Source organism: Chamaea fasciata, unplaced genomic scaffold (assembly GCF_029207755.1).
Source record: "Chamaea fasciata isolate MVZ Bird 193981 ecotype frontalis unplaced genomic scaffold, bChaFas1.0.hap1 SCAF_9, whole genome shotgun sequence".
In the NCBI taxonomy this organism is placed as follows: domain Eukaryota; kingdom Metazoa; phylum Chordata; class Aves; order Passeriformes; family Sylviidae; genus Chamaea; species Chamaea fasciata.
This window is the reverse complement of record NW_027094094.1, coordinates 32701856-32729617: the sequence shown is the minus strand read 5'-3', so window position 1 is coordinate 32729617 and position 27762 is coordinate 32701856. Positions and strand designations below refer to the sequence as shown.

General features: G+C 50.7%; 1 protein-coding gene and 1 long non-coding RNA gene across 2 annotated transcripts in view; both read left to right on the top strand.

The window, feature by feature from the left end:
• Window positions 1–148: 148 nt before the first annotated feature.
• Window positions 149–7827, top strand: LOC136293720 (uncharacterized). Its single transcript, XR_010722240.1, has 3 exons — window positions 149–388; window positions 5158–5269; window positions 6936–7827. It is a non-coding gene; the product is annotated as an uncharacterized lncRNA (long non-coding RNA).
• A 1251-nt stretch (window positions 7828–9078) lies between these two features.
• Window positions 9079–27762, top strand: part of ADAMTS14 (ADAM metallopeptidase with thrombospondin type 1 motif 14) — a 29750-nt gene continuing 11066 nt past the window's right edge. The window contains exons 1-6 of the mRNA XM_066191777.1: window positions 9079–9151; window positions 9557–9957; window positions 16283–16439; window positions 17096–17292; window positions 24271–24354; window positions 25552–25708. Coding sequence (XP_066047874.1) covers window positions 9079–9151; window positions 9557–9957; window positions 16283–16439; window positions 17096–17292; window positions 24271–24354; window positions 25552–25708 — 1069 coding nt within the window. The remainder of the gene's footprint in view (window positions 9152–9556; window positions 9958–16282; window positions 16440–17095; window positions 17293–24270; window positions 24355–25551; window positions 25709–27762) is intronic.

The window sequence follows — 27762 nt, the reverse complement described above, 5'->3', positions numbered from 1 at the left end:
GAAAAGGAGAGAGACCTTATTTAAATGTTTGTATTTATTACCCTAGGAGCCTTGCCCACGTGCCCCGGGCTGCACCACATGGTTTTCCCAGAAAACCCAGGATGCTGCATCCCACCGGCTCCTCCCTCCCTGCAGCCTTAAGGGACGTGAGGACAAATTGTCCCCAGGTGGGACCTGCCCTAAGCCTCTCCCTGGGAGCTCAAACCCAAACCAGGGGCACCTGTACCTTTCCCCCAGTTCCCACTTGTGTTTCCCCCCTCGCTGCTCAGGAAGCCTTGAGCGCGGAGCAAAGGAGGGATGCTCCTTCCTCCGCACCAAAATACCCTGGGTCGTCATCAAAGAGGATTTTTGGCCGGTTTGGGAGCCTGGCTCCTTTGTCGTGAAAGCAGTGAGTGGTTTAATGACTTTTCCCCCCCTTTTTTTTCTGGGTACAGTGTGGGGGTAAGGTGGCAATGGGGCTGTTTGCAGCTGTGCTACTGCCTAACGAGATTATATTTGACGTGGATAATTAATTAATGGGTTATTAATGCTGTTACTTGCCTTCCCCGTCCCTGAGGGTTTGGGCTGTGCTGATACGTCCTTTCCAGGTTTTTCCCTGCAGTAGATGTGCTGCACTCGTGTTCTTGTCTCATAGCAAAGGTCATGTTTAAGGGTGTAATTAAACCATTTTATAAATTGAGGCATGATTAACTTGTAACCGCTGACTGAATGGTATTTGCTATTCATACAGAGACAAAACCTGTCTTTTAAGTCCCTATTATAATGTATTTTAATAAAAAACACTTCCTAAAAAATAGAAGAAAACCTTTTTGGAACAGAATACAACCCCTGTGACTCAAACAGAGAGTTTGTCACAGGGGGAGTTCAAGGTCAAAATCTGCCTTGGAAGTGGAGGTATCCCCATATTTCTTCCCCCAATGAGGACAGAAGTGCTTTTTCACTGCTCAGCCTCTGCCTTTGGATGGAGCTTGTTTGGTGGGAGGAGTATTTCAGTGGAGCTTTGCACCACGTGTACTCTTGGACCAGCTGCCTCCTTCCAGAGAAGGCAAAGCTTTCTGCCAGAAACTTTTTTTTTCTTTTTTTTTTCTTTTTTTTTTTTTTTTCTGGGAGGACAATAACATAGATAAGAAATAATTTTAGGAATACACTGTGTGGGTGGTGACAATGGGGCAAGAAACTTTATCCCAACCCCACTATCTCTCTGTGAAACTCTCCTTGAGTAAATCAGCCTGGGAGATCCCCTTTCTTTCAAGGTTTTATATATATATATATATGTATTTTTTTAAATTTTTTTTTTTAATTCCAAAAAGTGCGAAAATACAGCTGGTCTTGGCCAGATTCTCCCTTCCTGCATCCTTGCATCAGACAAGGGGCCCTGGCAAAGGGATCCCTCCTTGGGCTTCACAGAGGTAAAAGGAACAGGGCTGCTCTGACCTCAGCCAGGGATTTTATTCCTCCTCCTCTTACGGGCGAGTAGAAATCCTTGGAAGCTGAACTTCACGTGTCTTTAAGTTTTTTATCCATCCAAAAGGGAAAATGTGCCGAGGAGCCAATATTCCACTGGCACATGGGGCTGCAAGGGGAAACCTGCCACAGCCTCAGCAAAATCACTGCAGCTATCAGAGGCTTCAGGGCTGTGTTTTTCCCCCAAAAATCCCCTTTCCCCTATTTTTTCTGCTCAGCTGTGGCAGCTCTGCCAACTGCACCCAAGTCCCACAGCCATCAGCTTTTCAAGGCCCAGCTCAGGAGTGCTTCCCTTTAATTTTGGTGAAAATTAAGGGTGTTTGGAGCTGGGGGTGATATAAATTCTATTTACAGCTGCAAGGAAGAGGCATGTGCTGGCTTGTGGCCACCACAAATAGCTCTGGACATGAGAGCTCTTAAAATAATATTAATAATAATAATAATTTCCATGTTTTCCTTGCTGGGATGTCCCCCTCTGGCAGAACCCCCCGATGAAACCTCTGCAAAGGGAGCACATCTGGGTTTCATTTTACAGCTGAAGAATAGTAATTAAGATGCTTTTGCAGAGCCAGGGCTTGAAAAAGTAAAAATAAAAGCCATGTAGGCACAATACCAGACCTCCAAGCACCAGAAGCTCCCCTTTTCCCCTCATTTTCACCCTCCCAGCTCCACTGGAGCCCCAGGCATGGCCAAGCCCCCTGTTGTTTTGGGGAGCAGAGGCAGGAATAAATCATGGGCTGAAAGGGGATGGTGCAGAAAAGTGGGGTTTTTGGCTAAACCCAGAAGAGCAATGGAAATGCTAACCTGTGTAGAGGGTGGCAGCAAGGGGAGGTTTTCCAAAGCTCCAAAACCTACGGGCATCGTGCAAAGAATAAGGCTTGGCCTTTTTGTTGCAGCTAAACGTGTATAAACCACGGACCCCAGGCTTGGAATGACTTTCTCCCTCTATTTCTCACTTTTCCTCCATGAATATTGCAGGGGAAGGGGGAAAAAAAAAAAGCAGCTGTTTTCCAGCCCTCCACCACCTCAGGGTGCTTCTGGCCCCGAGCAAATGAAAAATTAATTTTCCCTGGCTCAAGCTAAAAGAGGAGATGGGGCTCAATGAGATTCACTTGAAAGCTCTCGCTGGCTGGTGAGGGTCATGCTGGAAAAATATCTGTGGGCTGAGGGGATGAGCAAGGCCCTGGGGGCTGGGGAATGCTCAGGAGTTCGATTTAAGAGGTAAAAGAAAAAAAAAAAAAAAAAAGAAAAAAGAAGAAAAAAGATTTGGGGTTTTCATGGCAGTAAGCTTAATTTTAGCAGGAAGATGATAAAAAATTAATAAAGTGATCAATGTGTGGAGAGGGAAAGGCTTGTCTGGGGGGGATGCTGGACAAGGTTAACCCAGTTTGTATTGTGCATTAGAAGGGAAAGGAGAAAGGGAAGGGCTGGGAATGCCAAGGTAGCAGGGATGGATGTCTCCCAGCAGCCAGGCCTGTGGCCAGACTGTGCCACCAGAGCTGAAGTGATGCTGGTGGGATTTTAGTCCACATTTTCCTCTTGGATGCCACGGCCATCAGGGAGCTCTGCGGATTTGGCAAGGAGGGTCCCCTGCATTTCCACCCATGGCAGCAGGAGCCCCTCACCCTGGCGACTGCCTCGGTCCCACCGAGGTGCTGCCGACTTGGAGTTCAACATCTGCTGCAGCTGTGCTTACAAACCCGGGGATTTTCGGGGTTAGTTTCTGCTTTTCCATGGCCGGGATGCGGCCACGCCGGCGGAGCTCTCTCTGCGGCGTGGTTCCTAGAAGGAGAGCAAGTTTTTCCCTCCTCTTTTCCAAGCCTCAGCCGCTGACAGTAGGGGCTGGAAGCCATCCAAGGCTGTCGGTATAAATCTCGCTGACCTTGTTTCACCATCCCTCAACTTGCAGCTCAGCCGGGACCGGCGTCGGCTTCCACTTTCTGGCTCATTTATCCCTTTTCCAGCTTTACAGTTTGGGTTCCTGAGCTTGTCTGCTCATCCCTGGGTGGGCAAGGCAGTGAGGGGGGACTCCCAGCCCCTAGAAAACCTCCCAGCAAGGCTGCCAAGGCAAACATCTTGCAGGAATTCGCAGATGCAGCTGTAGCTGAGGAGGAACGATGCTCGGAGGTGCAGCGCGATGCAGTTGGGTGGGATGAGGGAAAGATGCTTCTGTTTGGATTGGGCTGAGCACAGGGCTCTGATCCCAAAACCACTGCCTAGGTGCTGTCAGGAGATGAGCCTTGGGAAGATTTGAGCTCTGTTCCCACCATGATGTGCCTATACAGGAGTTTGCTCCTCTCCAGAGGTTTCTTGCTGTCACCCTTGCAACCTCCTGTGGTAACTCGATGTCATCTTTGGTGTCCTGTTGCTTCCAGGGGTTTGGCTGCAGGGGAGCGGCCTCATGTCTTCAGCTTGTGGGATGCTGGGCTCACCGAGGAAGCAGGGAGGATGGCAGCCTTTGGAGATGTGGGATGCAGAGAGAGTAGGAAGAGGCAGTTTTCCACCCTGGCTGGATCAGCCGCTTTGCACACCCAGCCCTCTCTTTCTGGTCCTGGAAAAAGGCATTGGGAACTTGGGTCCTCTCAGAAATTCACAGCATTGTGTGCTGAATCTATACAAAACCCTTCATTTTCCAGCTCCAGTGAAGCCTCACCTTTAAAACGTTGCGCTGATTCCAGTGTGTTTGGGGCCTCGTGGAAGAACTTTGCCAGCGGCTGCCATTGTCACATGGTTTTGTGACAGCATCCAGAATCTTTGGGATGCTGGCAGGAAGAGTTTGGTGGCAGAATATATCAGGATTAGTGTTTTACCCCGGCCAAACTTGCAGCTATACAGATTATCCAGGAGGAAAAACTTTTGCAGGAAAAGAAAAGCTAGACATGGCCGAAAAACAACAAAAAAAGAGAAATCTCCTGGGGGCTTGTGGAGGCTCCCTCCATCTTTGGAGGTCTTCAAGTAGGGATTAGGGAGAGATCTGCCAGGAATGATCGTGCCTCGGGGCAGCCGGAGACCAGATGATGTGTCTGTCAGCTCCCTCCCTCCCTGCCTCCAAAAGCCGGGCTCGTGCTTCTCCTGCTCCTCTCCTGGACGAGCGCGACATCTTCGTGACTCTCCTCCGTGGTCTTCCAGCAGGGCTCCTAAAAATCCCCCCGAAAGGAGCTGAAATCCTGGGAAAGGGGTGGTTTTGGGCCAGGGGCTGCTGTGGAGAGGGAGGGGAGGATGCTCGGGGGGCTTTCTCTCCCCTCCTGCCCCGGTGCTCCAGCAGCGGCTGTTCCCTGGTCTAATCCCGGGGCAGCTCCGCGTGTCTGAGGGATGAGGTCATGCTCGCTCACCCAGAGCCCGCCGTGCCTCTGCTCCCATCCCTCCCTTTGGAGAGCAGGGTGGGATTGGAGCCTGCTGAGGCTCCAGATCCCCGCACGGAGGGTTTGGGATGCTTCCCTACCCAAGCTTTGCCTTGCTCTGAGCATGGATACGCTGCACCCGGATGGGGATAAGCGTCAGGTAAAATCCCTGGCTGTGCCCCCTGCCCATTTTACCTGTGCCGAGGATGCTGAGCCATCCCTCCCAGTGCTTCTCCTTCCTACTCCCAGCTGTTTTAAAAACCTCAGACTAACCCGAACATCTGCAAAACACGTTTTCTCCCCTTCTTTAATATTTTTTTTTCTTTTTGCGTTGTTGACCACTTCTTGGCAGAAATCAGCTCGTGGCGAGGAGGTGGTTGCGCAACCTGAGTGCAGGGGCAGCTGCTTCAGAGCCTTTTGGATCAACAAACAGAAAGTTTAAATCTCTGGGAAGAAGAAATGTGGTGAGTTAGGGGTGGAAATACAGCCCTGTCTTCTCATTCTGGTAGACCCCGAGCTCCTGGCTCCCAAACTCATGATATTATGGGCAGAAAAGGCAGTTTCGGTAATTGCTGGGGATTGCTACAATTTTATTAGCCCTAATGCCCTCCCATGCAGGAGGTTTGCAGGGCTGAGCAGAACAACCAGCGCCCATAAAGGCACAAAAATAGACCCAATTAGGTGGTGGTGTTTTCAGGTTTTGTACTTTTTTTCTTGCAAGAAATACTTCCAGCCTTTTGTGAAGGTTTTTCCAACCCTCAAAATCAAGATTAATTGTATTTGGGGGCCAATAGCTGCATCTACTGCTGGTGGAGAGGATTTGGAACATGTCACCTGGGCTGTGGCTCCAGGTGGTACTTGGTGAGACAGGCAGGGCTTGGACACTGCAGTGCTCCGGGATGGCCAGAAATTGGCACTTGGGAATACTGGCTGGAGCCTCCTGCAGGAAAAGGAGCCTGATTTGGGGTCTTAAAAACAGCAGCTGTTGTCAGCTTTTTTCTCTGGAAGCTGGGAAGCAAACCTGCTCCTCCCCAGGCTTAGAGGTTACCTAATAGATGGGAAAGTCCCCAAACCCATGTCACTGGTAAATCTCCAAGCCTTGAATCATAAAGAACTCCAGAGTGCATTATCCATGGAGGAAATGGGGGCATGAGATTAAATAGCACCCCAGGATGGAAAAAACAGGAAAAGGAGCCATTTGGACTCCAAAACGGAAAGGAAAAGGTTAAGCCTAAAGTCAAGGAGATGGGTGGGACAGCGTTAAAGGTTGGGAAAGGCAAAACCTGAAGACAAAAACGAGAATGGAGGGGCCAAAGCAGAGGGAAAGGACAAGGGGAAGTTGCCTTGCTGCTTCTCTTTCCCTCCTCCATGACAAGAACCGGGAAGAAAAAGGTTGGAATAGACGAATTTTTCTGACTTAAATGATGGTGTATCGACACAGATGACACCAAAATCCACCCTAATATTATTATATTGGCATTTCAGGCAGATAGGACCAACAGGTAAGGCTGGTGTTACTATGTGGGTGTCAAATGAACATCTTGTCATCTGGGAGCCTGAGAGATCCCCTTGGAAGTTGTCTTTTCACCATGTCCAGCATGTCATATGTACCCAAACATGTTTAATTATTACCTTTAGAAGGTGATTATGAGGCAAGTTATGTGTCAGGTCATTGCCATTCAGCCAAATTTATGCTGCCAAAGCCAGAGATTTGGTAACATCAGGGGAGGCATAAAGGTCTAGAGGGACTGGATGAATTCACAGACCTTGTGGATGAAGAAATAGTTTTTTGCCTCTGAAAAACAGTAATTAAATGATGTTTTCCAGAGCTGTTCTTCACATGCCCTTTAGTACATGTCTTCTCATAAATCTATTCAGTCAAAATGAGGGCTCCTTGCAGCTTTGATGCTCCAGTGGGTGCCTATCTTCCAAAATCATCCAAAATGCTCAGAGCACAAGTTCTTTTTCCATCTCTTCTGCAAAGAAGCTCCTGCAGATCATTTCTCCTCTTTAATTATAGATCGCACTGAGCAACAGAAGCATGAAAAGACTTAAACTGGGAATTAAAATCTGTTTTTCTTCCAGCATGCAATTCCCTATTTGAAGTATGTGTATTCCTCTCTCCTTTAGGAGGCATCCTGTGGCTTTAGCCACAGGGAATTTTGGATTGGATTTTGGTTACCACAGCCTCAGCTTCTCCACTTTGCCCCAAAACCCAACCCAATCACCCAGCTGGAAAGTGAAGCTCTCCACCCTCCTCCAGAAGGATGCTCTGGCAGCATTCCTCCTGGATAACATGACAGCAGAGTGGCACCTCACCAGAAATGGCTGCAGCAGGACCATCTCCAAGGGGTTCCCCATCTCCACCTCTGGATCCTTCCTCCACCTGCAGTGTGGGAGGAAAAGCAGGGCATTTTCCCAAATGGTGATCCTTTCCTTTGGGAAAAGCAGGGCATTTTCCCAAATGGTGATCCTTTCCTTTGGGAAAAGCAGGGCATTTTCCCAAATGGTGATCCTTTCCTTTGGGAAAAGCAGGGCATTTTCCCAAATGGTGATCCTTTCCTACCATTCCAGGCATTGCTGTGCTGATGGGTTGGGAACAAAGCTCCAACTGAGATCCTGCTGAAGAAATCCAAAACCAGAATCCTAATTCCTGACAGGAAGCTTGCAGGCTGGCACATTGTTTTCCCTGCTTGCCTTTTCCATCATGCTCCGGCCTCTGTGGCAGCTTGGATGACAAGTGCCTTAAGGCAGGAATTACCTCTTGGGAAAGGTTTTGGGTTGCTCAGTGTAACCTGAACAGCCCCTGGGCCCCACAGCAGTATGATCCAAGCACAACCAGCACAACTGGTGTTACTGGTGTTGCAGCACAGCCCCCTCCCTGGAGTCCTGTCCAGAAGAAAAAAAATAGCTGGACACAGCAAATGGAAACAGTGCTAGGAGGTTTGTTCCCCTGTGCTGATGGGTGCCCCTGGATCCCTGGAAGTGTTCAGAGCCGGGTAGGATGGGGCTTGAAGCAACCTGGGACAGTGGAAGGTGTCCCTGCCCATGGCAAACGGATGGAACAAGATGATCTTGAAAGTTGCTTCCAACCCAAACCATTCCATGATTCTATGATGTGGGAAGCCCTTTTACCACGGTGCTGGATTTGTTGAGTTCTGTTGAGGTTTTTTTTAGGGGAGTACTGGATTTATTTGCCCCTTGCCAGGGTGGTGAGGAGGAGGAGCCTGAGGAAGCACAGCAAGTATTGAACTGTGGGGTCCCAGCTCCGGAGCTGTGGTGGTGCCCTTTGGAAAACCCAAGGCATGTGGGTTTTCCTTGGAGAGCCAGCAGGATGGCATCCAGGAACAAGGCCAGTGCCTCCTTCCGTCTGTTTCCCCCTAAAAATAGGAGAAGAGGGAAGGAAAAAAAATTAAATAGGATCATGGAATGGTTTGAGTTGGAAAGGATCTTAAAACTTTTTTTTTCAGCCTCCTGCCATGGCCAGGGACAACTTCCACTATCGCAGGTTGCTCCAAGCCCCATCCAACCTGGCCTTGGACACTGCCAGGGATGAGGCATCTTCAGTTTCTCAGTTGGGGATGTTTCTGCACCTGGAAAACATCCCAGATGTTTCCAAACAGGATGTTTACCTCCAGCTCACGCGGCGGCAGCGCTCTAAGCAGGGAGACGATTTGGCTCTCCCTACGGAGCATCTCCGCGCGGGGTCCCGCTGCAGCGAGGGACCGGGAGCTGGGATTTGGGGAGAGGGGCAGAGCTGGGGGGGCGCTCCCCGGCTCCGGGCGCCTCTCGCCTTTGTTCGGGCAGCGCTGGAGCCGGGCAGCCGCGGGGCGGGGAGGGATGGAGAGGCGGGATGGTGGGAGGGAGGAAAGGAAGGAGGGAGGGCTGCCCGAAAAGGCTTTTTTTTTTTTTTTTTTTTTTTTTTTTTTTAATCTCCAAGAAAAGAACGATCCACAGGCAACGCGAGAACTTTTTTTTTTTCTTTCTCCCCCCCCACCCCGCTCCCCCTCCCGCCTCTCTAATAAGAAAACTATGTTTAAAAAAAATCTAAAAAATTCGGAGAAATTTAATTAAAACGAGCCCGACCTCCCACCCCCTGGCCCAGACCCGGCCCCCGGCCCGCCCCACGCCGTCCGGGAGGCGGCAGAAGCGGCGGCGGCGGCGGCGGGAGCGCCGGCGGCCCCGGCGGCGGCGGCGGGGGGAGGCGGTCGCCGGGCGCCGCCCGCCCCGCATCCCGCATCCCGCCGGCCCCGCATCCCGCCGCCGGCCCCAAATGGATTATCTGCGGCTGGTGCTCTCCTGCCTCGTCCCCCTGCACGGCTGCCTGGCCGCCGGCGGCGCCCCAGGTACGGTCGCTGCCCCGCGGGCGGGGGGCCTGGGGTGGGGGGGTTGACAGGTGCCTGCACCCCGGAGGATGGGGAGAAGGGAGAGGGAATCCGCTGCTGGGGGCGGGTGGGAGGGGGGGGGTTAGGTTTCAATGGGAATTGGGGGAGATGGAGGCTGGGCGAGAAATAGTTGGCGTGCTTGGCGTGCGAGGGGACGTCAGCCCGAGTTCCTTCTGCTACGTTGGACGCACCCGCTTAAAACTACAAAGCGGAGCTGGGTCGGGACGGAAAAGCATCTGTCGGTTTTATCGAGCTCCGGCGGTGCTCGCCGAAGGCTCCCCTTGGGTCGGGTTGGCCCCCGCGATCCCGGCGCCCGAGCGGGATGCTCCGCGCCCGCAGCCCTTTCCCCCGGCGCTGTCTCCGCAGAGCTCCTGCTGTCCGGCAAACTCAGCGAGTATGGAGTGATCGTCCCGTTCAGCACCGACTGCCGGGGTCGCTTCCTGTCGCACGTGGTGTCCGGCGACGCGGCGGCGGGGCTCGGCCAGCCCGCCTGTCCCCCGGCCCCGTCCCGCCGCCGCGTCCCCCGCAGCCCCCCGGATGAGTCCCCGCAGCGCCGCTTGCTCTACTTCAACGTCACGGTTTTTGGGAAGGAGCTGCACCTCCGACTGAGGCCCAACCGCCGCCTGGTGCTGCCGGGAGCCGTGGCGGAGTGGCAGGAGGATTTTGAGGTGCTTTTCCGGGAGCCCCTCCAGCAGCGGTGCCTTTTCACCGGTGACATCTCCGGGATGCCTGGAGCTGCCGTGGCCATCAGCAACTGCGATGGACTGGTAAGCTGGAGGCTGGTGGGATGCTTTGTGTGCGCTGCCTGTGTTTTGGTGTGGTTGTCTCTTAAGAAATGAATCGTGGCGTCCTGAAACCCGAGTTTTTGGTGATGCTTTAGGTGTCTGTGCCATATTTTGCCCTTCAGCCCTTGACAGCGGCAGGACTCCTTTCCCCATGTGGCCCTGGGTGTTGCCTGCTACTCTGTCAGGTTGCTCTGTGCACCAATATTTATTTAAAAGGCTTGGAAAAATTGCCAGTCCTGTGTCTGAACTGCCTCCTGCACAGATGCTGTTACATTCATGGGCTGTGCCCAGCCTCTGGGACGGGGACCCACACTCCTGGTGATGCTGTTCTATCCTCGTCCACCCGTGTTTTACCTTGGGACTGCTCCAGGGTACTTTTCCTCTGCATTTCCCACCTCTTAAATGATACTGTGTGAGCTGAAGCACCTCCTGAAATCACTGTTAGCAGCAGGCTGGCTCCTACCAAGCATCTTTTTGCGGGAGGACTTTTTTTTTTTTTTTTTAATCTCTCAAGGGCTCAGAGGCTCTTGGCTTTCTGAGCACAGTTCAGCATCAGTAACTTGCTGCCACAGCGATTTAATTCCTTTAAATGGCTCTGTTACCTCCTTATCCCTGGCATCTGCTCTGCCTGTGGGTTCCCTACCTTTGATGCGCTTGGGGAAGCGCTTATTTTTTAATACTCTTGGCCTGTTGCCCTTCAGTTTCCCTTTGAGCCAATTTAAATCTTGGTTTAGGTGCCAGAGTTTGTTGTTTGCTCCTGGTACCACTTAAAGTTACCGTGGAGTTGGAGGAAATGTCTTATTTTGTGCCTTTTTTTAAAAAAAATATTTATATGTATTTCTTTTTTAGTTGCTTTATTCTGGGAGTTCCTTAAGCCAATTTTGGCCACCAGCACGAACAATTTGGCATTCCTTTCTTTTTATACAGTGCCTGGTGCTTGTGTACAAGCAGAAATGATAGAGCAGCACAGCTGGAAATACATATTTCGCCTACATATAGGAATTAAATTTTTTTAGCACGTAATCCACACCTTTTGAAGGATCCTTTCGGGAATGGGCTGAGGCTGTGGACTTGCAGACTTTTCTCTGGGACACGGATTGCGCTGGGGCTTGGCGAATGTGGGCAGGCTTGGAAGCTTTAAAGGCATTTCCAGCAAATAGTGCTGAGTCTGGAACAGAGACCGGGGTTTGAAGCGTGCAGGTTCCATGGCAGATCTCATTCCCTTTGGCATCATGAGCAAATGGATGCTGGAGGCGATCAGCAGCTGATCCATGCCCTGCTGTGGCACAGCTTTGGGGAATTTTCTTCCCCAGAGTCCACTCTATTGTTAGTGGTAATCCCAAGCCGGCTTTAATTTAACTTTTCCAGGCTTTTCTAGGCTTTAGCACTAAGTTTTCCCATCACAGCCCTTTCCACACCTCGTCATTCTTTTTGCCCTTGCTCCACCTGGGTTAAGATGTAGCTTGTACCACAGGATGCTTTTTCGTGTGGATTTATGCAGCCATATCCTGCCACCTGTGGTACCCCAAGCCCGTCCTTTTAAGCCCATGTAAAAGAAGAAGTGGCTTTCCCCCCAGCATAAGGATTTTTTTTTCCTATTGACTGCAATAAATTTATTGCCCGGTGGCCAACAAATCACTATCCTGGCTCCAACCAGGAATTGCCCGTGCTCTGGTGAAGGACACGAGGCTGAGGGGACAAGCAGGTGCTCGACTCCCTTGCCCTAGTGATGCATCCAACATCACAGTTGGTTTCTCTTTTCCATGGGTTTTCTGGCTGTGTGGCCCTCTGGCTTAAGCGCATCCGATATCTTCAATCTGCTCAGGATCCACCTGCTTTGGAGGAGTGGGGAGATCAAGAGGATTCCTGAAAAGCAGGGGAAAGAGCTTGTTCTAGGAAACAGAGCAAGAAACGGAACCAAAACCCAGTTCTAGGTGCGGATGGGACGGGAGGATGGTGTTTACGACCTGTCGGAGAAGCAGCAGAGCATCTGGGAGGGATGTACATGGTCAGGAATGTCACTGCTGGGCTGGAGGAAACTCTTCAATAAGCAAGGACCCTGGAATTCCTGTGGACTTTTGCTGGAAGTTGCCCACGAGCTTCGGAAGGGGATTGTGGCTTTTGCATCCCAGTATAGAGTGCGTGGGAGGCGCGGGGCTGCGCTCAACCGCCGGTTCCTGGCCAGAGGAAGCGCTCCGGGATGCTGCGGATGAGGGCTGTGTACACAAAGAGATTAGGCCGTGTATAAACGGAGACTGAGATTATAAATAACAGGGGGCAGGGAGAGAGGAGGGGAGGAAGAAAAAAAACCCCAAAACCCTGAACCCAGCTCTTGAAAAAGAGAGTCCACCCAAAGTCTTTCCTAGATCCATATTTAGCCATGTAAGCGAGCCGATCCTTTTCCCAGATGCCAACGCCGTGGTCCCTTCACGGCTGTCGTTCGCTGTGGGCATCCACGCGTGAGAGTCTGGCCTTTCACTTTTTTTTTTTTTGCAAGGGTGTCTCGTACCAGGGTGGGAAGATGCTGTCGCCCATAACGTAATTTCAAAGCTGATCTAAGCCACCAAATTCCTGACTGGTAAAGTAGCGCTAGGCAGAAATCTCCGCCGGCGGACACGTCTCGCTGCACATCTCTGGCATCCCAGCTTTTTCCCCGCCGGTTTTAGCGGCGTGTGGTCGACCTTGCTTCCCTCCTGCTTTGCTGGTTGCAGGGATGGGTGAAGGATTATCACCCACAGACACCATATTTGTGTGCCTGGCTTTTCCCTGGGGTGATTTGCCGTAGCACTGCAAACTGTAGAGCCAGCGTTTTCCATCCCTGTGGCCCTGGCTTGCTTCAGATGGGTGGCAGCAGATAAGCAGAACACAAAAGCCATCAGAAACAATAATTAATAGGGAGTGGAGGGAGAAACAAGCCCCCCAAAATGATGTCTCACTGAAAAAAGTGTGGCTTGGTCTTCCAGCATTTTCCTTGCAGTTCCTAGGCTGTAAGGTTAATTTTGGGGAGAAAAAGAGTGTGAGACATCCCTTTGATCACATAGATCCCACTGGCCTCAGCTGGTGTGGGCGTTACGTGGGTATGAGGGCTTTTCTCCCAGGTGATAATCCCAAGTTTTGGCAGTGAGATGCAAACCAGGCCCTGTTTGGGCTGAAAACCCAATAATTAATTAGTGCTGAGTGTTGTCTCCATGTCCTCACTCCACCAGGAGCTACATTTGAGGCCTGGCTCAGGTCACCTGGCAAAGCCTGGTCTGTAGCCACCCCAAAAACCTCTTGCCTTGGCACGAAGTGCTGGGAAAAGGAGTCAAGGAAGGCAAAGTGTTGTGTTTGATGGGCTGCAAAGCCTGTGCTGCAGAGAGGCATGAAAATAGTGATGGAGCACCTCTGGACCATGCCCGTTGCCCTCTGGATGGAAGGGGAGCGCTGTTATCCATGGTGTCTGTGTTCACACTGCCTGGTTTTCTAGGACTTTTTGTCCAAATTACGTGTGAATCTTACAGGAAAAATACGTACTATGCACGCAGCTGGATTTCCCCCTCTTGTTAGCTTCCCTGGCTGAGTGCAGCAACTTTATTAATTTTTCCACATCTCAGCTGTGTTAAGTGTCAGAATTTCCTAAAATCCTGTGGGAGTTGGAGCTTTTTACCCAGCAGTGGAGGAGTTTCTTACTCAGAGTCCTGGGGAGTCCCCTTAGTGAGGCTGTAGTTCATCTCTCCTTTATCCTGGGGAGGCACGGGAGAGCTGGAAAAGTCTTCACCCTCTGTGAGCTGGCAGGAGTGAATTTGGTGTGTTTTACCTCTTTCCAGCGGAATTGTCTTTAAAGGGCTGTTTTCTAGTTTGGGTGTACCTTCACTGAGAGCTGCAGACAGCGTCATGTGTTAGAAAAAGCAGTGATAACAGATCCACCAATTGATTTAATTTGATTTGGTATTATTCAACCAAATTAAAACCAAGGGTGGGAAGCATATGGCTAATTGATCACTGAGGATGGGATGGAATGCTTGGAAAAAACCCAAGAAAAGCTGAGTGGGACTTTTTGGGTAGCATCTGACCTTTTCTGCTGCCTCTCTACTGTTACAACCCTCCCGAAATGCTGAAATACAACCTGAGCTGCTCCTCTGTGAGCGAGCAGGTTGGTGCGTGCCTCTTGCAATGGTGTTTTTTGGGTTGTTTTGGTTTTTTAATTTATTTTTGTGAATGCCAGGGTGTCCGCTGCAGCTTCTGTTTCATTTCTTGGGCTGCTCTGATCAGATGGACACAAAAATCCCCACGTTATCCCCTTTGCCGTTGGTCATCCCCGGAGCCGGCGGCGCGTTGCATCTCGCCTTTGGGAGAAAGTCTGGGCTGCTTTATTCCTTGAGCCAGATATAATTAGTCACGAGCTGTAGAGCAGCTCAAACCCAAGTGGGCTGTGGCTTGGGACCAGGCTCTTTCACATTTTAATCCAGCCTTGCCCCGGCGCGGCGGCACGGCTTTCCTCCGGCCGCCTGACTCAGCAAGTCCCGGCTTTGGCCCTAAACCCATAAACCGGCTTTGGGGTGCCTGGTCCCAAATGAAGCGCCCCGTGGCAGGGCCGGGAGGGGGGAGTGGTGTCCCAGAAGAGCTCCTCCTGGGGCAGGGGCTTGCTTCTGCTCCTTCTCTTATTGTATAGTAAAGAGCAATGCTTTAGAACTGGAAATTTCTTCATGGAAGAGATTGTCAGGCTCGTATTCCCCATGCCTGGAGGGGTTGAAAAAAATGTATAATGTATAAATGTGGCACTTGGGGATGTGGTTTAGTGGTGGTCTTGGCCATGCTGGGTCAATGGCTGGACTCGAGGATCTTGCAGAGCTTTGCTGTGATTGTAAGGATTCTGTGATTCTGTGCCCTGCCCCATCATCATGGCCTCGCTCAACCATCACTGAGCCTGACTGATGGCTTGACTCCCTGGCTTGTTCTCTGCCTCACCACCACCACCACCCTGCGTGATGCCCCTGGTTAAACCTGGCTCTGTTCTTCATCTCCTTGGCTGAGGGTGGGGGCACAATCCCTGGCTGCGCTGGTTTGACCTGGATGTCTCCTGTGGGAAGAACCTGAGATATGTGTGTCAGGCAAGGACTTGGATTCTTCAGAAAGGAGGGAAAACAAAACCATCCAAAACTCCACTTTGCTGCAGAGTTAAGCAGTCAATAAAACCCAGGTGGAGCAGGAAATTTGATGGAATCCAAGAGACTGGCCAGGTTGGCCATTGCCTGTTGAATCCAATGGGACATGAACACGAAGGAGACCCCAAGAGCCAGGCAGGTTTGGAAGAGCCCCAGCCTCTGTCCAAAATACATCCCTGTATATATTTTATTTTTATGTTATTTCATTTGATGAGAACCATTCCAACACCCTTATGAGGACTCCAGTATGTCCATGCTGCTGAAGGCTTTGCTCCAAGAACAGATCCATATGTTCAACGGGCAGCGCCGGAGGAAGGAACGCATGCGTGCGCCATGGAGGGAGCTGGGAAAAATGCTGAGCTGGGGGGGCTGCCTGTGGGATAGAAGCCAAATCCTGGTGATCCTTTTCCTTTCCTGGGGTCTGAGCCGGCGAGCACTGCGGGGTGTGAGCGCTCAGGCTGATGTAAGGGGGATTTGATGGGAGTTTGGTGTTAATTAGGAGCAGGTCGGTAGCCAGGACAACATTTTCAGCGATGTTTGCCCTGTCATTCATCTTCCCTGTGTTTGGGAGGTGGAGTTGTAATGCTTTCCAGCTTCTGCTCCAGTGGGATTCCCCTGTGTTAATTCCTGAGTACTTCATGGGGCAGAGAGAATGGTTTCTCTTTCCTTCTTCTTTTTGCAGCTTGTTGTGTCAGTGAAATAGCAGATATCCTAACAGCACCGCGGGAATGGAATGGGGAGGGTTCAGGGAGGCTCAGGAGTGTCTTGCGAGCCCCTTCAGCCTTGTATCCCTTAGTTTAGGGTCCAGCACAACTCATGGATGAGACAGAACGGAGTTTCATAGCCATATAAAGACCAAACTTGAATTGCAGCCAGGCTGGGCGGTGTTTCTTTTTTTGTTGTTGGTTGGTTTTTCTTTCCTTTTTAATTTTTTTGTTCTCACCTACAGGAAAAATTAAGGGTTGTTATAGGTGAACATGGTATTAGAATCATCCCGGTGTCATGGAGTAGGATCAAGACAACATTATTTTGGGATGTCTTTCCCCTTTGTGCGTGCTGTGCATCAGTCTTTAACGAGTATATCGAGTGTGCATGTCCCCCTACACTTATATAAAACCACACCGTTTTCCCCCACCTTTTCCTTATTTCTTTGTGGAGTCCAGGCTGGCCTGATTCGGACAGACAGCAACGAGTTTTTCATCGAGCCCCTGGAGAGGGGCCAGCAGGACACGGAGGAGCATGGGAGGGCCCACGTGGTCTATCGACGCTCGGCCATCCGGCAGGATGGTGCCGAGCCGCGCCACGACCTCCATCCCGAAGGTAGGGGCTGCTGGAATCCGGTGTTTCCCAGCAATTGGTAATGAATATTTCACGCGGGGAGAGGATTTCTCCTTCCCTGAGCCCTTGTACATTTCAGCCCATGGCTTTAGGCTCATCCTAACTGCTAAAGTCAAGAAGAAAGAAAGGAAATGCTGGGCTGGAGGTGCTGCGGTCTTGCTTTGATCACCTCTGTGTTGTGAGAGTAGTGAGGCACTGGAATTGTTGTCCAGAGATGCTGTGGCTGTTCCATCTCTGGAAGTGTCCAAGGGCAGGTTGGATGGGGCTTGGAGCCACCTGGTCTAGTAGAAAGTGTCCCTGCCTGTGGCAGGGGGTGGAACAGGATAAGCTTTAAGGTTCCTTCCAACCCAAATAATTCTGTGATGATTCTATGAAATATGGTCTGGATTTGACTTTTTAACAGATTATAGGATCATTTAGTATGGAAAAAACCCTTTAAGATTCTCAAGTCCAATCATTAACATATCTTTTAGTCTTCACAGTTCACAGCCACAGAGCGAGCTGGACCAGCAACCAGCCGGAGCTCGATGTCCCCTTAGAGTTAAATCTCTTATCTGTTTTCCCTACTGAATTTCTACTTTTGTGGAGCATCACCGTGGTGTCAGGTCACCTCAAAGGCTCTTTCTTTTCCTGCCCAGTGCCTGGCGTGCAGGTGGGCGAGCTCCCGAATTCCCTGGAGCTGATGACGGAGCGGCTGGGGGACGCGGAGCGCAAGCGGCGCCACGCCAGGAAGGATGACTACAACATCGAGGTGCTGCTGGCCGTGGATGACTCAGTCGTGCGCTTCCACGGCAAGGAGCACGTCCAGAACTATGTCCTCACCCTCATGAACATAGTAAGGCTCGGCTGTGGGGGATGTGGATCCCACCCTTCCCTGGGTTTAGTGCTCTTGTGATGCTGCAGATCCGTTATCCTGGGAAAAGAAATGGGTTTGGGAGGGGGAACAGTGCTGCAGGAAGGGCTGTGCCTTCACACAGCTGGCTCTGGCGTGTGGGAATTGGAGGGATGGAAAGCAAGAGCCCTTTAATGTTCACCTCCATCACCTTCCCCTCACCAATGGCAGGGTCTGGAGTGCTGGTGCTGTCACTGTCTGTCACCTGAGTCCAAAAGTTTCCCCTGGCTGACACCATTTCCTCCTCATCACTGAAGTCTCAGCAAATGCTAGAAAAGAGAATGGTCACGGCTTACTTAGTTAGAAATTATGATGTTTGGGATTTGTTTCGCAATTACGTTGTTCGTGATTTATTCTGAATAGTGTTTCTTGGCAGAGGAAATATTCTTATAGCTTTTCAGAAGCTTTTTAGAAACCTTTGCACATGGATAACCATTCAGGATGTGTTTGAAAAGGGGCTTAGAGCAACTTTACAGTTCCTGCACCTGTCCTCACTCAGAGGCACGGGGCAGCCTCTGCTGGTTCCTACACCCCTTTTCATTCCTTTTAAAGATAAAAACATCCGTATTCCCTGAGTCCTGAGAGATGTGGAAAGATCAATATTTATTCATCCAGTTGTCTTCAGGGAGGTTTGCTTCTGCAGCACCTGAATGTCTGCAAATATGGTCTGTGCTCAAGGATCTCTTCCTCTCTTCCAGTTTTGTTTTGTTTTCCATGCTTTATCCTCACCTCTATTTATTTATTTTTCCCTAAGTGTTCTTTTACACGGTGGTGGAAAATGTTCAAAAGGCTCAACCAGCTCCAGAATGGCCAAGTTATAAAGATGCTTTTGGGTGGTTGGTTGTTGGTTGGGGCATTATTTCTGCCGTATGGCTGGCAACGAAGGGGAAATTATCAACATGGGGGGGAGGATTTGTGGGATTAGAGGGTGATGGGGTGAAGGATGAGTGAAGTGGCTAGTCCCAAACCGGGAAAATGTTGAAGAAGCAAACACCTTCATCACTTTGTTTTATTCTCTGGCACGTTGTCCCGATGCCTGCGGTCCGATGCTCTCAGCATCACTTAAATTGACCCTCTGAACGTTTCTCCCCTTGGTGTATTAAATCCTGCCAGGGGGAAGGCACAGGGTTCCCTGCTCTGCCCTCTGGCTCTTCCCACGTTACGGGGGTCGGAGATGATGTCATTTTCCCTTTCCGATCCTGGGGAGGGGGAAGGGGGGGCGGCACGGACAGTTTGAGCGCCCGGGGGTTGTCAGCTCTAATCAAAAGGTCGGTTTTCAGGCGCATTTCATGGTTCCTACCCCGCGGGCAGGACTTTTCAGGGAGTGAATGCGCGGGATGCTGCGCTGGGAGAAGGGAGGACCCGCTGCCTATTCAATTAAAGGCGGCGCTGGAGACTTTAATGAGGGGGGGGGAAAGCCCCAGGATAATACAGGCAACAAATACTTCCCCCCAAGTATTATTGCCTTCTGTATATCCTCCCCCCACCCCCTTCCCCTCCTTTCTTTCTGGTTTTTAGTGCGTTTTCTTTCCAGCTTTGCCGTGACCTCCGTCCGCCTCCTCTTCCCTTGGCGCCGCCTCGTTTCCTTACCGGCTCAGATTGCCTTAAAACACCCGATTCAGCAGAAAAAAAAAGAGTCCTGCTTTCTGGCCTGGGTGGCAGAGGGAGGGAGAGAGGAGGATGCCGGGGGGCTGGCGGGGAGGAGCCTGTTGGGACCACACAGCTGAACATTAATCCCATTAGTTGGAGGCAAAGGGAAGAAGGATAAGAGGCCTGGCCAGCCCTCTAACGAGGAAAGGACTTAACGAGCTGGGCTGGAGTACCTCAGGGAGCCAACTGGGAAAGTTTTCCTGTCTAGGAGCTCTCCTATCAAGATATATCCCAAATAAAGGGAGCAACGAGTTTGGAAGTAATGATAAACTTTCCTGGCTTTTTCTGAGGTCTCCATTTAGGCAGCAGTGGGACGCGTATCCCTTCCCAGCGCTGCTGTAGGTAGGGTCCCGGGGCTCTTCCTGAGACACAAACCCCTTTATTAGGAACTCTGTGTCGACTGAAGCTTGGTGATAAACGATTTGTCACGGAGAAGTTGTTTTTTTTTTTTTTAAAAGAAGCAAACCCCACAGCCCTTATTTCATTGCCAGAAATGTGGATGCTTTTCAGTGAAGGGCGCTGTGTCCGTCCCGGGAAGCTGACATGAGGATGACTGCTCCTTTTGTGCACCTAAGAGCTTCCCTGCAGGCAGGCTGCCTTCCCTGCTAGCTCCCAGCCTGCATTCCCAGCCTGCCCTTCCCTTCTTGGCTTGGATGCTGCCCAGGAATTTGGGGTCAGGTTGGAGTGAGTGGGGAAGGCACAACTCCCCCTCTGCCATCAGTCACTGGGAGTATCTCTGCTCCCAGCATTGCTGTGTCCACCTAACCAAAACTGGTCTGTTGGGATGAATGTTTGGTGGTGTGATGGCTCTGGAGAGACATTCCCCTCTCCTGCTTGCTGCCTTTGCCAGGGGTTGTGGTGTTAAGGAAGGAAAATTAGGATCCACCAGCCATGGTGAGTGCTGAGATCAAGGGCTAGGAACCAGGAGGGGGATCCAGCACCCCAGAAAAGGAAGAGGAGAGGTAATATTCGGTGCTTTGCTCTGCTTTCCACCCTCTCGCTTTCTGGGAGATGGGCTTCTGGTTTTCTCCACCAGACTTCGCACTGCTCGTCCCTGGTCCTTGCAAGTCTGGGGATGGCTCCGCTTGGAGGGGAGAAGACGAGCTATGGCTGTGTTAAACCTGGCCCTGGTCTCCTGGGCTTTTGTCGGATATTGCCCATGATTTGGTTAAGGATGCAAAGGTACTTGGTGTTTTCCCATTGTTTTGGGTTACCAGGGAAACCCCATGAGTCAGAGCCCTCTCCAGGCTGGGACTTGCCTGGCTCCAGCTGAAATTATTGTTCCCAAGGGCAGCGCAACAAAGAGTGCTACTGAGACCCCACAGAAGAGAAGGTTTGGGAACAAAAAATTAACCTTTAGCTTTAATTTTAACCTGTGTATGTTTTTTTTCTTAGGTGAGGGGTTTATGAGCCACTTCCTTGCGAACTGATAGTAACAAAATTACCTCTGATGTCTCTCATGTGTCCACGCACTTTCCCCTACCCTCCGTATAGGCTTACCTGTTTGTTGCTATTTTTTTTGGACAACGTGCCTTGTTCTGTAGAGAGCTCTGATCAAATCTAGTCTTGCCCTGCAGAACAATTCTCCCCTACCTCTGTTCCTCCCCACAGATCATGTGGGTCAGCCCTCACTGAGGTGACATTATGCAAGCCCAAAAATGTGGTAAGGGGGACTTTCCCCTCCCTTCTGAACCCCCCAGCCACGGCAGAGAGGCTCAGGGTGAATCCATCGGCGTGAAAACCGAGCGAGGGAATAAAAGAAAGGAGTTTAAAGATGACTTGGCTGTTCCGAGTTAGCGATCCCGGCGTTTTGAAATGTCAGCTATTCTGCTGGTTTGGCAAATTCTTCTCGTGTCTCTCCCTTTGTTTTCCTTCCCTGAAGAACGGCGAGGTCTAGACCTCGTTGCCAGTGCGGTTTTGCTGTCGGGATCTCGCGTCTGGGGCTGCAGACTCGGGGCTGGCCAGAGGTTTGCGGGGATTTAGGGAGGCAGCCTGCCCTGCTCCCAGGTTGTAATGTTTCTTTCATTGTAAGGCTTTGCCACTGTCTCCTTGGTGCTGCAGGGTTGGGGGGAGTTCCGTGGGGTGGTCGCTCCTGCTCGTTTGCCCTTAAGTCACAGCGAGCCTTAGGGGCTGGGCTGTTTATAGGTGGGAAAATTCCATTTTAAATGAAAGAGGAGAGCATTGCCTGCCAGGTGTGAAACAGGCTGAGCACGGATGAGAGGGATAAGAACTTTATCCTGTGGCTTCAGGGATCTGAGACCCTTTACTGGAGACCTTTGCTGAACAGGTATTTTTGGGGGAAGAGGTTTCTCTGAAGACACTGGCTTGCTTAATGGCATCTGCAGAGGGCAGGGAGAATTGCACCAAGCCTGCAAGCTGCTGTCTGGGTGAATTTCCATTTCCAAGGTCATGCTCGGTCCCTCCAGCTCCATCCCCACTTCTTCCACAGGCACTGGAGCACTTGGGGGAAGCTGGCCCTGCTGATGTCTCCCCCCTGCCCCAAAACTTGGGGCCTGCAGGGTCGCAGCCCTTGCAGCAGCCAGTGCCAAGCCCTTTTGATATGATTCTGTTTCCTCCCCAATCAATTATTTATATCTGGCTGTGAAGGGAAGTCTGTAGCCTTGGGCAGTCTGGTTCCACATCTGCTTTCTGAATTAACCCTAAAGGTCACTGCTGAGCTGGTATTGGTTAGGTGCAGATCCCTGTCTAAACCCTGGACTAAACAGGGGCTGGGCTTTAGGTTAACCCTTTGTTTCAGAGGCTGGAGAGGGGGAGTACCAGGTCCCTGGGCACTGGATGAGAGTGGGATTTAGCAGTGCTTTATAAGGAAGATTTATGGAATTAAATCCCATCTTGGAATAATACGGCAGGATCTTCTGGGCATCCTATGCCAAAATATCCTGTGCAGCTGGGAAGGGAGAGGTCTGTGCTGCTCTGCTTGATGCTCCCAGTCACGGCAAGGTCAGGTCGTGGCTGGTAGAGAGGTCCCTAAGGCAGGAACGTGGCTCATCCTGATGGATTGAGGGGTCCTCAGGAGCAGGCAGCAAGCAGCAGAGTGCTGGTGGATGAGCACAGAATCCTAAAATCATGGAATGGGTTGGAAGGGAGATGAAACCTCATCCCATTCCAACCCCCTGCCATGGGCAAGGACACCTTCCACCATCCCAAGTTGTTCCAAGCCCCATCAAACCTGACCTTGAACATTTCCAGGGATGGGGCAGCCACAGCTTCTCTGGGCAACCTGTGCCAGGGCTTCCCCACCCTCTCTTCCCTCAGTTCCTTCCCAATATCCCATCTAACCCTACCCTCTCTTAGTTTGAAGCTCCAGCTCCTGACAAGTGCTGGAGGTGAAGGAAAGTGTGTGAAGATTTGCGAAAGTGAAGGAAATTGTTGTGCTGCCTGTCTCGTTCCCCAAACCGCCCCCCAGGTCCAGCTCTGCATCTCTTCCAGCACAGTTTTAATTTCTCCCTCTCTCCCCACTTTCCCACCCTGCCATGTTACCAATATTTTTGTAAGGGATCAAACTTATGACGTGGGATTCCTCTGGGATGCCAAAGCCTCCTACATCCTAAAACCCAGGGCTGAGCCTGACATCCCTGGGGAGTTGCAGCTCCTTGCTGGGCAGGATTCTTCATACCTCAGTGGGTCTGTAGGCCTGAGTAATGTTTGCAGCTGCAACACCGCGTGACCATCCACCCTTCTGTGCACACCCCCAAAACATTAGGGTTGGGATCAGAAAAAACCCATCATATTCTCATTATTCTTACAAAAGGGGAGGGGTGAAGGAGCATCCCACCCACAGAAATTAGGGATGAGCTGAGGGTGGGTTGACCAGCATTATCTTTCCACACTGATGAATAAAGTACCCCGCGGCTCTTGCAGCTTCTGCATCCAAAGGGATGCATTAATGGGGATGGAGTGGCAGTTTATTGATTTGTTTTAATTTTTTATAGTCGATTTTGCTGCATTCAGGGCTCAGGATCTGCATTACCTCTCTGCACGTCTCCGAGGCACCCCATGGGAGTTTGGTTGTCATGGGGAAAAGGTTAACACTGGGTTTTAGGGTTTAGAGCTGGCCTGAGTATTTCAAATGGAATCCCAGGCTGGAAACTGGGGGGCTTGTAAAACACACTGAGGAATGGCTAACTTGCATTTGAGCAGCAGTAAAAGGGTGGTTGTCACCCAACCCTTGATGTAAGATTGAAAAACCCCAGAGGAATGGAGGAAAAAATAGAAAAGATACATAGATCTGGCTTTATAACCTTCATCTAGTCTGGAAAGCTGTGATAGAGCTGAGGCAAATTAGTCCCTCCTTGGGCAAAGCTGAAAAAGTCTATTTTAGTTAAAACATGGATTCTAGTCAGTATTAAAAATGGTCTTAATTCAGTCTCCTTGACCTCTGCAATGAACCTCCATTTGTGGAACCGTTCATTTGAGAGGCTTTTTTGGAAAAAGAAAGTCAAATTCCCAAAAATCTGAGTGTTTTTCTTCCCTGGGCCATGTTTTCCCACGTGCTTTGCAGGAGGTGCAGGGTCTCACATGGGTTTGTGGTTGCCCACTCTGTGCCCCTCTCCATGTCACTGGGCTCAGCTCTCAGGCACATTTCCCATCTGGACGTCTTTCTCTCTCAGTAGCATTTAGGAGTAGAATTTGTTTATTCATCCTGGAAACGGAGAAGGAAAAGGTTATAGCTGGTTATTTCCTCCGCAAGGTCATTTTTAATGGCCGAGGATGGTACAGATCTCATTGACGCACGAGCCCTCCCTGTTCTCTTCATTGTGTTGCGTTCTCCTGGGATTTCTGAAGCCATTGGTCAGGTCTGACTCACTGATGCGACTGAGGAAAGCCCTGGCTTTGGGGAGAGGCAAAGGATTGTATCAAAAAGCCATTTTTCCTTTGGATGCTGGAGTCTGGAGCGTTTCCATCCTTCTGAGGGATTGATATTTCAAAGGGGCAGTGACTCACTGAGAAATATGGTGGAGGAAACGCAGCCCTTGATGGAAATGGGTGATGTCATTGACCATCTGAGCCATTCCTGGGGAAATTTTGGCTCATTCCTGCTTGGCTTTTTGACTTTGTGCTTGTTACACTTGGGGAAATGGGAAAAAAACCCTCACCACAGTGGGAGGAGGAGGAGGATGAGATCTTTGCACCTGGTCATGGAAAGCCTGGAAGGGTGTGGAACATGGGAGCGTGGAGGACAGGAGGGGCTTAAGAGCTGGGATGGATGGCCTAAACTTCTTCCCCGTTGGATTTCCCTCCCTTCTTCAGGTGGATGAAATTTATCACGACGAGTCCCTGGGCGTTCACATCAACATTGTGCTGGTCAGGATGATCATGGTGGGATACCGTCAGGTAAATCCCGCGCTCGGGCGTGGCGAGCAGGACATGCTCTAATATTTATTTAGCACTTAGGTAAGCCCAGGCTTGGGAAAACACTGGGAAAACATTTGGGCGGCTGTCGGAGCCCAAACGACAACTGTGCTGAGCAGGGGAGAATTTGAACCCTCCTCAGTCTGGTTTTTGGGGGCTGAGGGCCTGGGTAGCCCCCTGACCTACAAGGCCCTGAGGGAGGTGGTGGGTGGGTGGCTGTGATCTGCTGTTACGTGCTTGCTCTGGGATGTGGGGAAAACCACAGAGGCCTCCTCAGAGCTCTGCGGATGATGAGATAAAGGTGGCTGCCCACGCTGAGAGGAGCTGGACATTAGTGAGGAGAAGCCGAGGTCGGGATCTCCTTGACTCGGCTCCCTGGCTGTCCTGTAGCTCTCGTGTGGCTTGGGCATGGCCAGGAAAACGTGGGAAGGTTTCCTGAGAAGTTTTCATGTGGTTTCTCAGGCTGCACTTATTTTTTAAGGCTTGTTCGAGCACACTAGCCAGATTTTTCTTTAAAACAATGTGATTTTCTGTACTTTTTTGGGGCAAGCCCGTGTCCCACAGGAAGTGTTCTAGCAAGGGTGTTAATGACTCAACACAGTGATGTCTGTGTGTGTGATCCACAAATAAGACCGGTTAGGTCTTGGAAAAAAACTTCCTTATTATGGAAATATGCTTGGCTGGCAGAAACCCAACACATCCTGGAGATCCAGGGATGGTTCTGAGGAGCAGGGACAAGGATGGAGGCTGGCCCATTTTTGGAGGCCTCCATGGGACCAGGAAGATCGTCTCTGGCTGAGAAAGCCAACAATCTGTCTGGCTTCCTCCCAGCGACATTTGTGCTCTGGGCTGGAGGTTGATCTGTGGAGGGGAAGGGATTTGGAGCTGTGGTGATACGGCGGGATGGGAACTGCCAGGCTCTGTTAGGGATGATTTATCCTCCCCAAAGCCAGCTCTGGAGGCAGCTGCTTTGTCCAGCTGCATCACTTCTCAGGTTCAGGGGACCATGTAGGAAACAAGGAGCAGATGTTTGGATCCAGGAGAGGTCACTGTTTAGATCTGACTCTTCCTCCTGCAGCTTCTTGTCTCCCACTTGGGATCAAACTTCTCTGGCTTCCAGGGGAAGGGCGACACCTCTTCCTGCTCCCCCCAGCAGTGGCTTTTCCGTTGTCTCCGCAGTCAGTCAGCCTGATCGAGCGGGGGAATCCGTCGCGGAGCCTGGAGCAGGTGTGCCGCTGGGCGCACTCGCAGCAGCGCTCCGACCCGGAGCACGCCGAGTACCACGACCACGCCGTCTTCCTCACCAGGCAAGATTTTGGGCCCGCAGGTATGCAAGGTACTGTATTTGTCTCGATCAGGTATGTGCAGTTTGCTGGGGTGGAAAAGCCAGCCAGGGGGGAGAGGATTTCTTGCCAGCACAGTCTGTTTGTTGGCCAGCGAGGTCCAGAAAAAGGTTATAAAAATCGGTATTTTTTTTCCTTCGCGTGGTGAAGAAGAGAGAGAGACAGAGAAATAATCCAGAGCATCAACCTGAATGGATAAAATAACTTTATTTATTTATTCTCCTGCTCTTTGATTTCATTTCCCAGTCCTGCCCTTGGCCTAAAATGCCTTAAAATTATAAAAGTAAGATTTTTAAAAGGTGAAATACCACAGGAAGCTCCATGGAGACAATCAATTTATTCTCTCCTCTGGAGGACCTTTAAAACCTGTTTTTATATGGATTCATTTCTTGGGCATGGGAGCATTCGATAAATCCTGGGCCAAAGAGGAAGTTTTACTGCAAGAATCTCTCATCCTCTCGGTGCAGACATTGTGTCGGTGTGGTCTGAGAAGTTGGAAGCCTTGCTAATAAAAGTTTTCAGGAAAACCTTCTGATGTTTCATGGCTCCATTAGGAAAACAGGTGATTTGGTGTTATCACGAGAGGTGACTTTCCCTGTTCTGAGCCCGCTGCCTCCACATTCCCATCTCCTCATTTCCACACTGGTGGCCAGGTCTGGATTTCCATCAGGAGGCTCCATTTGATGCCGTGAATGGGGTGGGTATTGTCACCCTGATCTGTTGCACAAGCCCTCCTGGTGTGCACAGGAGGAAGGAAAGGTGGAGAAGGAAACCTGTCCTAGCTTGGATTACCTCCCTGAAAAGGATCCCCCTCAGCAGGAGGTGAACCTCAGGAGACACCCAGCTGAAAACCCTTCTGGGTGTGCTGTGGCCACCAAATAGCAGACCCTGGCTTGTGCCAGGCTGTGCCAGACCTGCCCTGATCTTGTCCAGAGTCACAGGGGTGAAATACCAGCTTTTGTTTCATTTTTCTAGACACTTCCTGGCAAAGTGACTGTGTCCAAAGGCATTCGTGAGAGGACCTTTTTTGGCAGAACGGGGAGACTCCCTAGGCTGCCCCTTGGTGGGAAGGAGTTGAGGTCGATGGAGTAGCCCTGCTCTAAGGATGCTCCTTCCAGCAGCTCCTTCTCCTTTTCCCTGCGGATCTGGCTCTCTGCTTGTCACACATCTCCAGGACTTTCTGTGGAAGTCCTTGTGGTTGCCATGTCCTTGCCTGGCTGTGCTGCATGGCACAAGGAGCTCCTCATCCCCCGGGAATTTCCCTCTGATTGGGCTGCTGGAATAGTAACACTGTGCTTGCTCTTGCCTCTTCTCCCCAAAACAAAGTCCTTGCGAATCCCTGACACCCCTGTTAACCTCGGGGATGTGTGGAATGAAGGACCAGAGTGTGGCACCAAATTATCCCAGCCCTTTGAGGAGAAAAGCAGTGGACAGATGGGTTGTAAATTATCAGTTACTGCTGTAGAGGTCTTGTCAATACCCAAAGGGTTTCTGTGTCCCTCTGCAGTGGGTCACACAGGGGGGTTTTCTAGCCTGGGCTAAAGGATGCTTGTGCTCAGAATGAAATATTTTCCAGGTAGCTGCTTCTCATCATCATTCTCCTTTTATACTCCTTCCAATTCCTACTGGAGTCTTCATTACAAAAAACTGTCTTTGTGAGCATCCACCTTTTCATATTCCTTTTCCCGTCTCCCATCCACAGCTGCTTTGGTTGGGAATTTATCCAATTTTCATCCTAGACAAAATAAATTTGCCCTCCCCTTGTAGAGAAAGCTTCCCACAACTTTATTCTTTCTTGCGGAAAGTTTCATGGGGAAAAAAAAAAAGGCTTTTCAAATGATTCATGCAGGACTTGATTTATTGCTTTATGGTTAAACCCCATTATGGGAATGACTTGGTGTGGATCAAGTATCCCACAAGGATGGGGGGCTCTGTGGGCCCTGTGGTATGGCCAGGGTGGGTGTAGGGATGTGCATCTCCCTACATCATCAGCACCCCTCTCCTGCTGCTGCCCACTCCTGGCTCACTGAGCTCTCCTCTTCCAGCA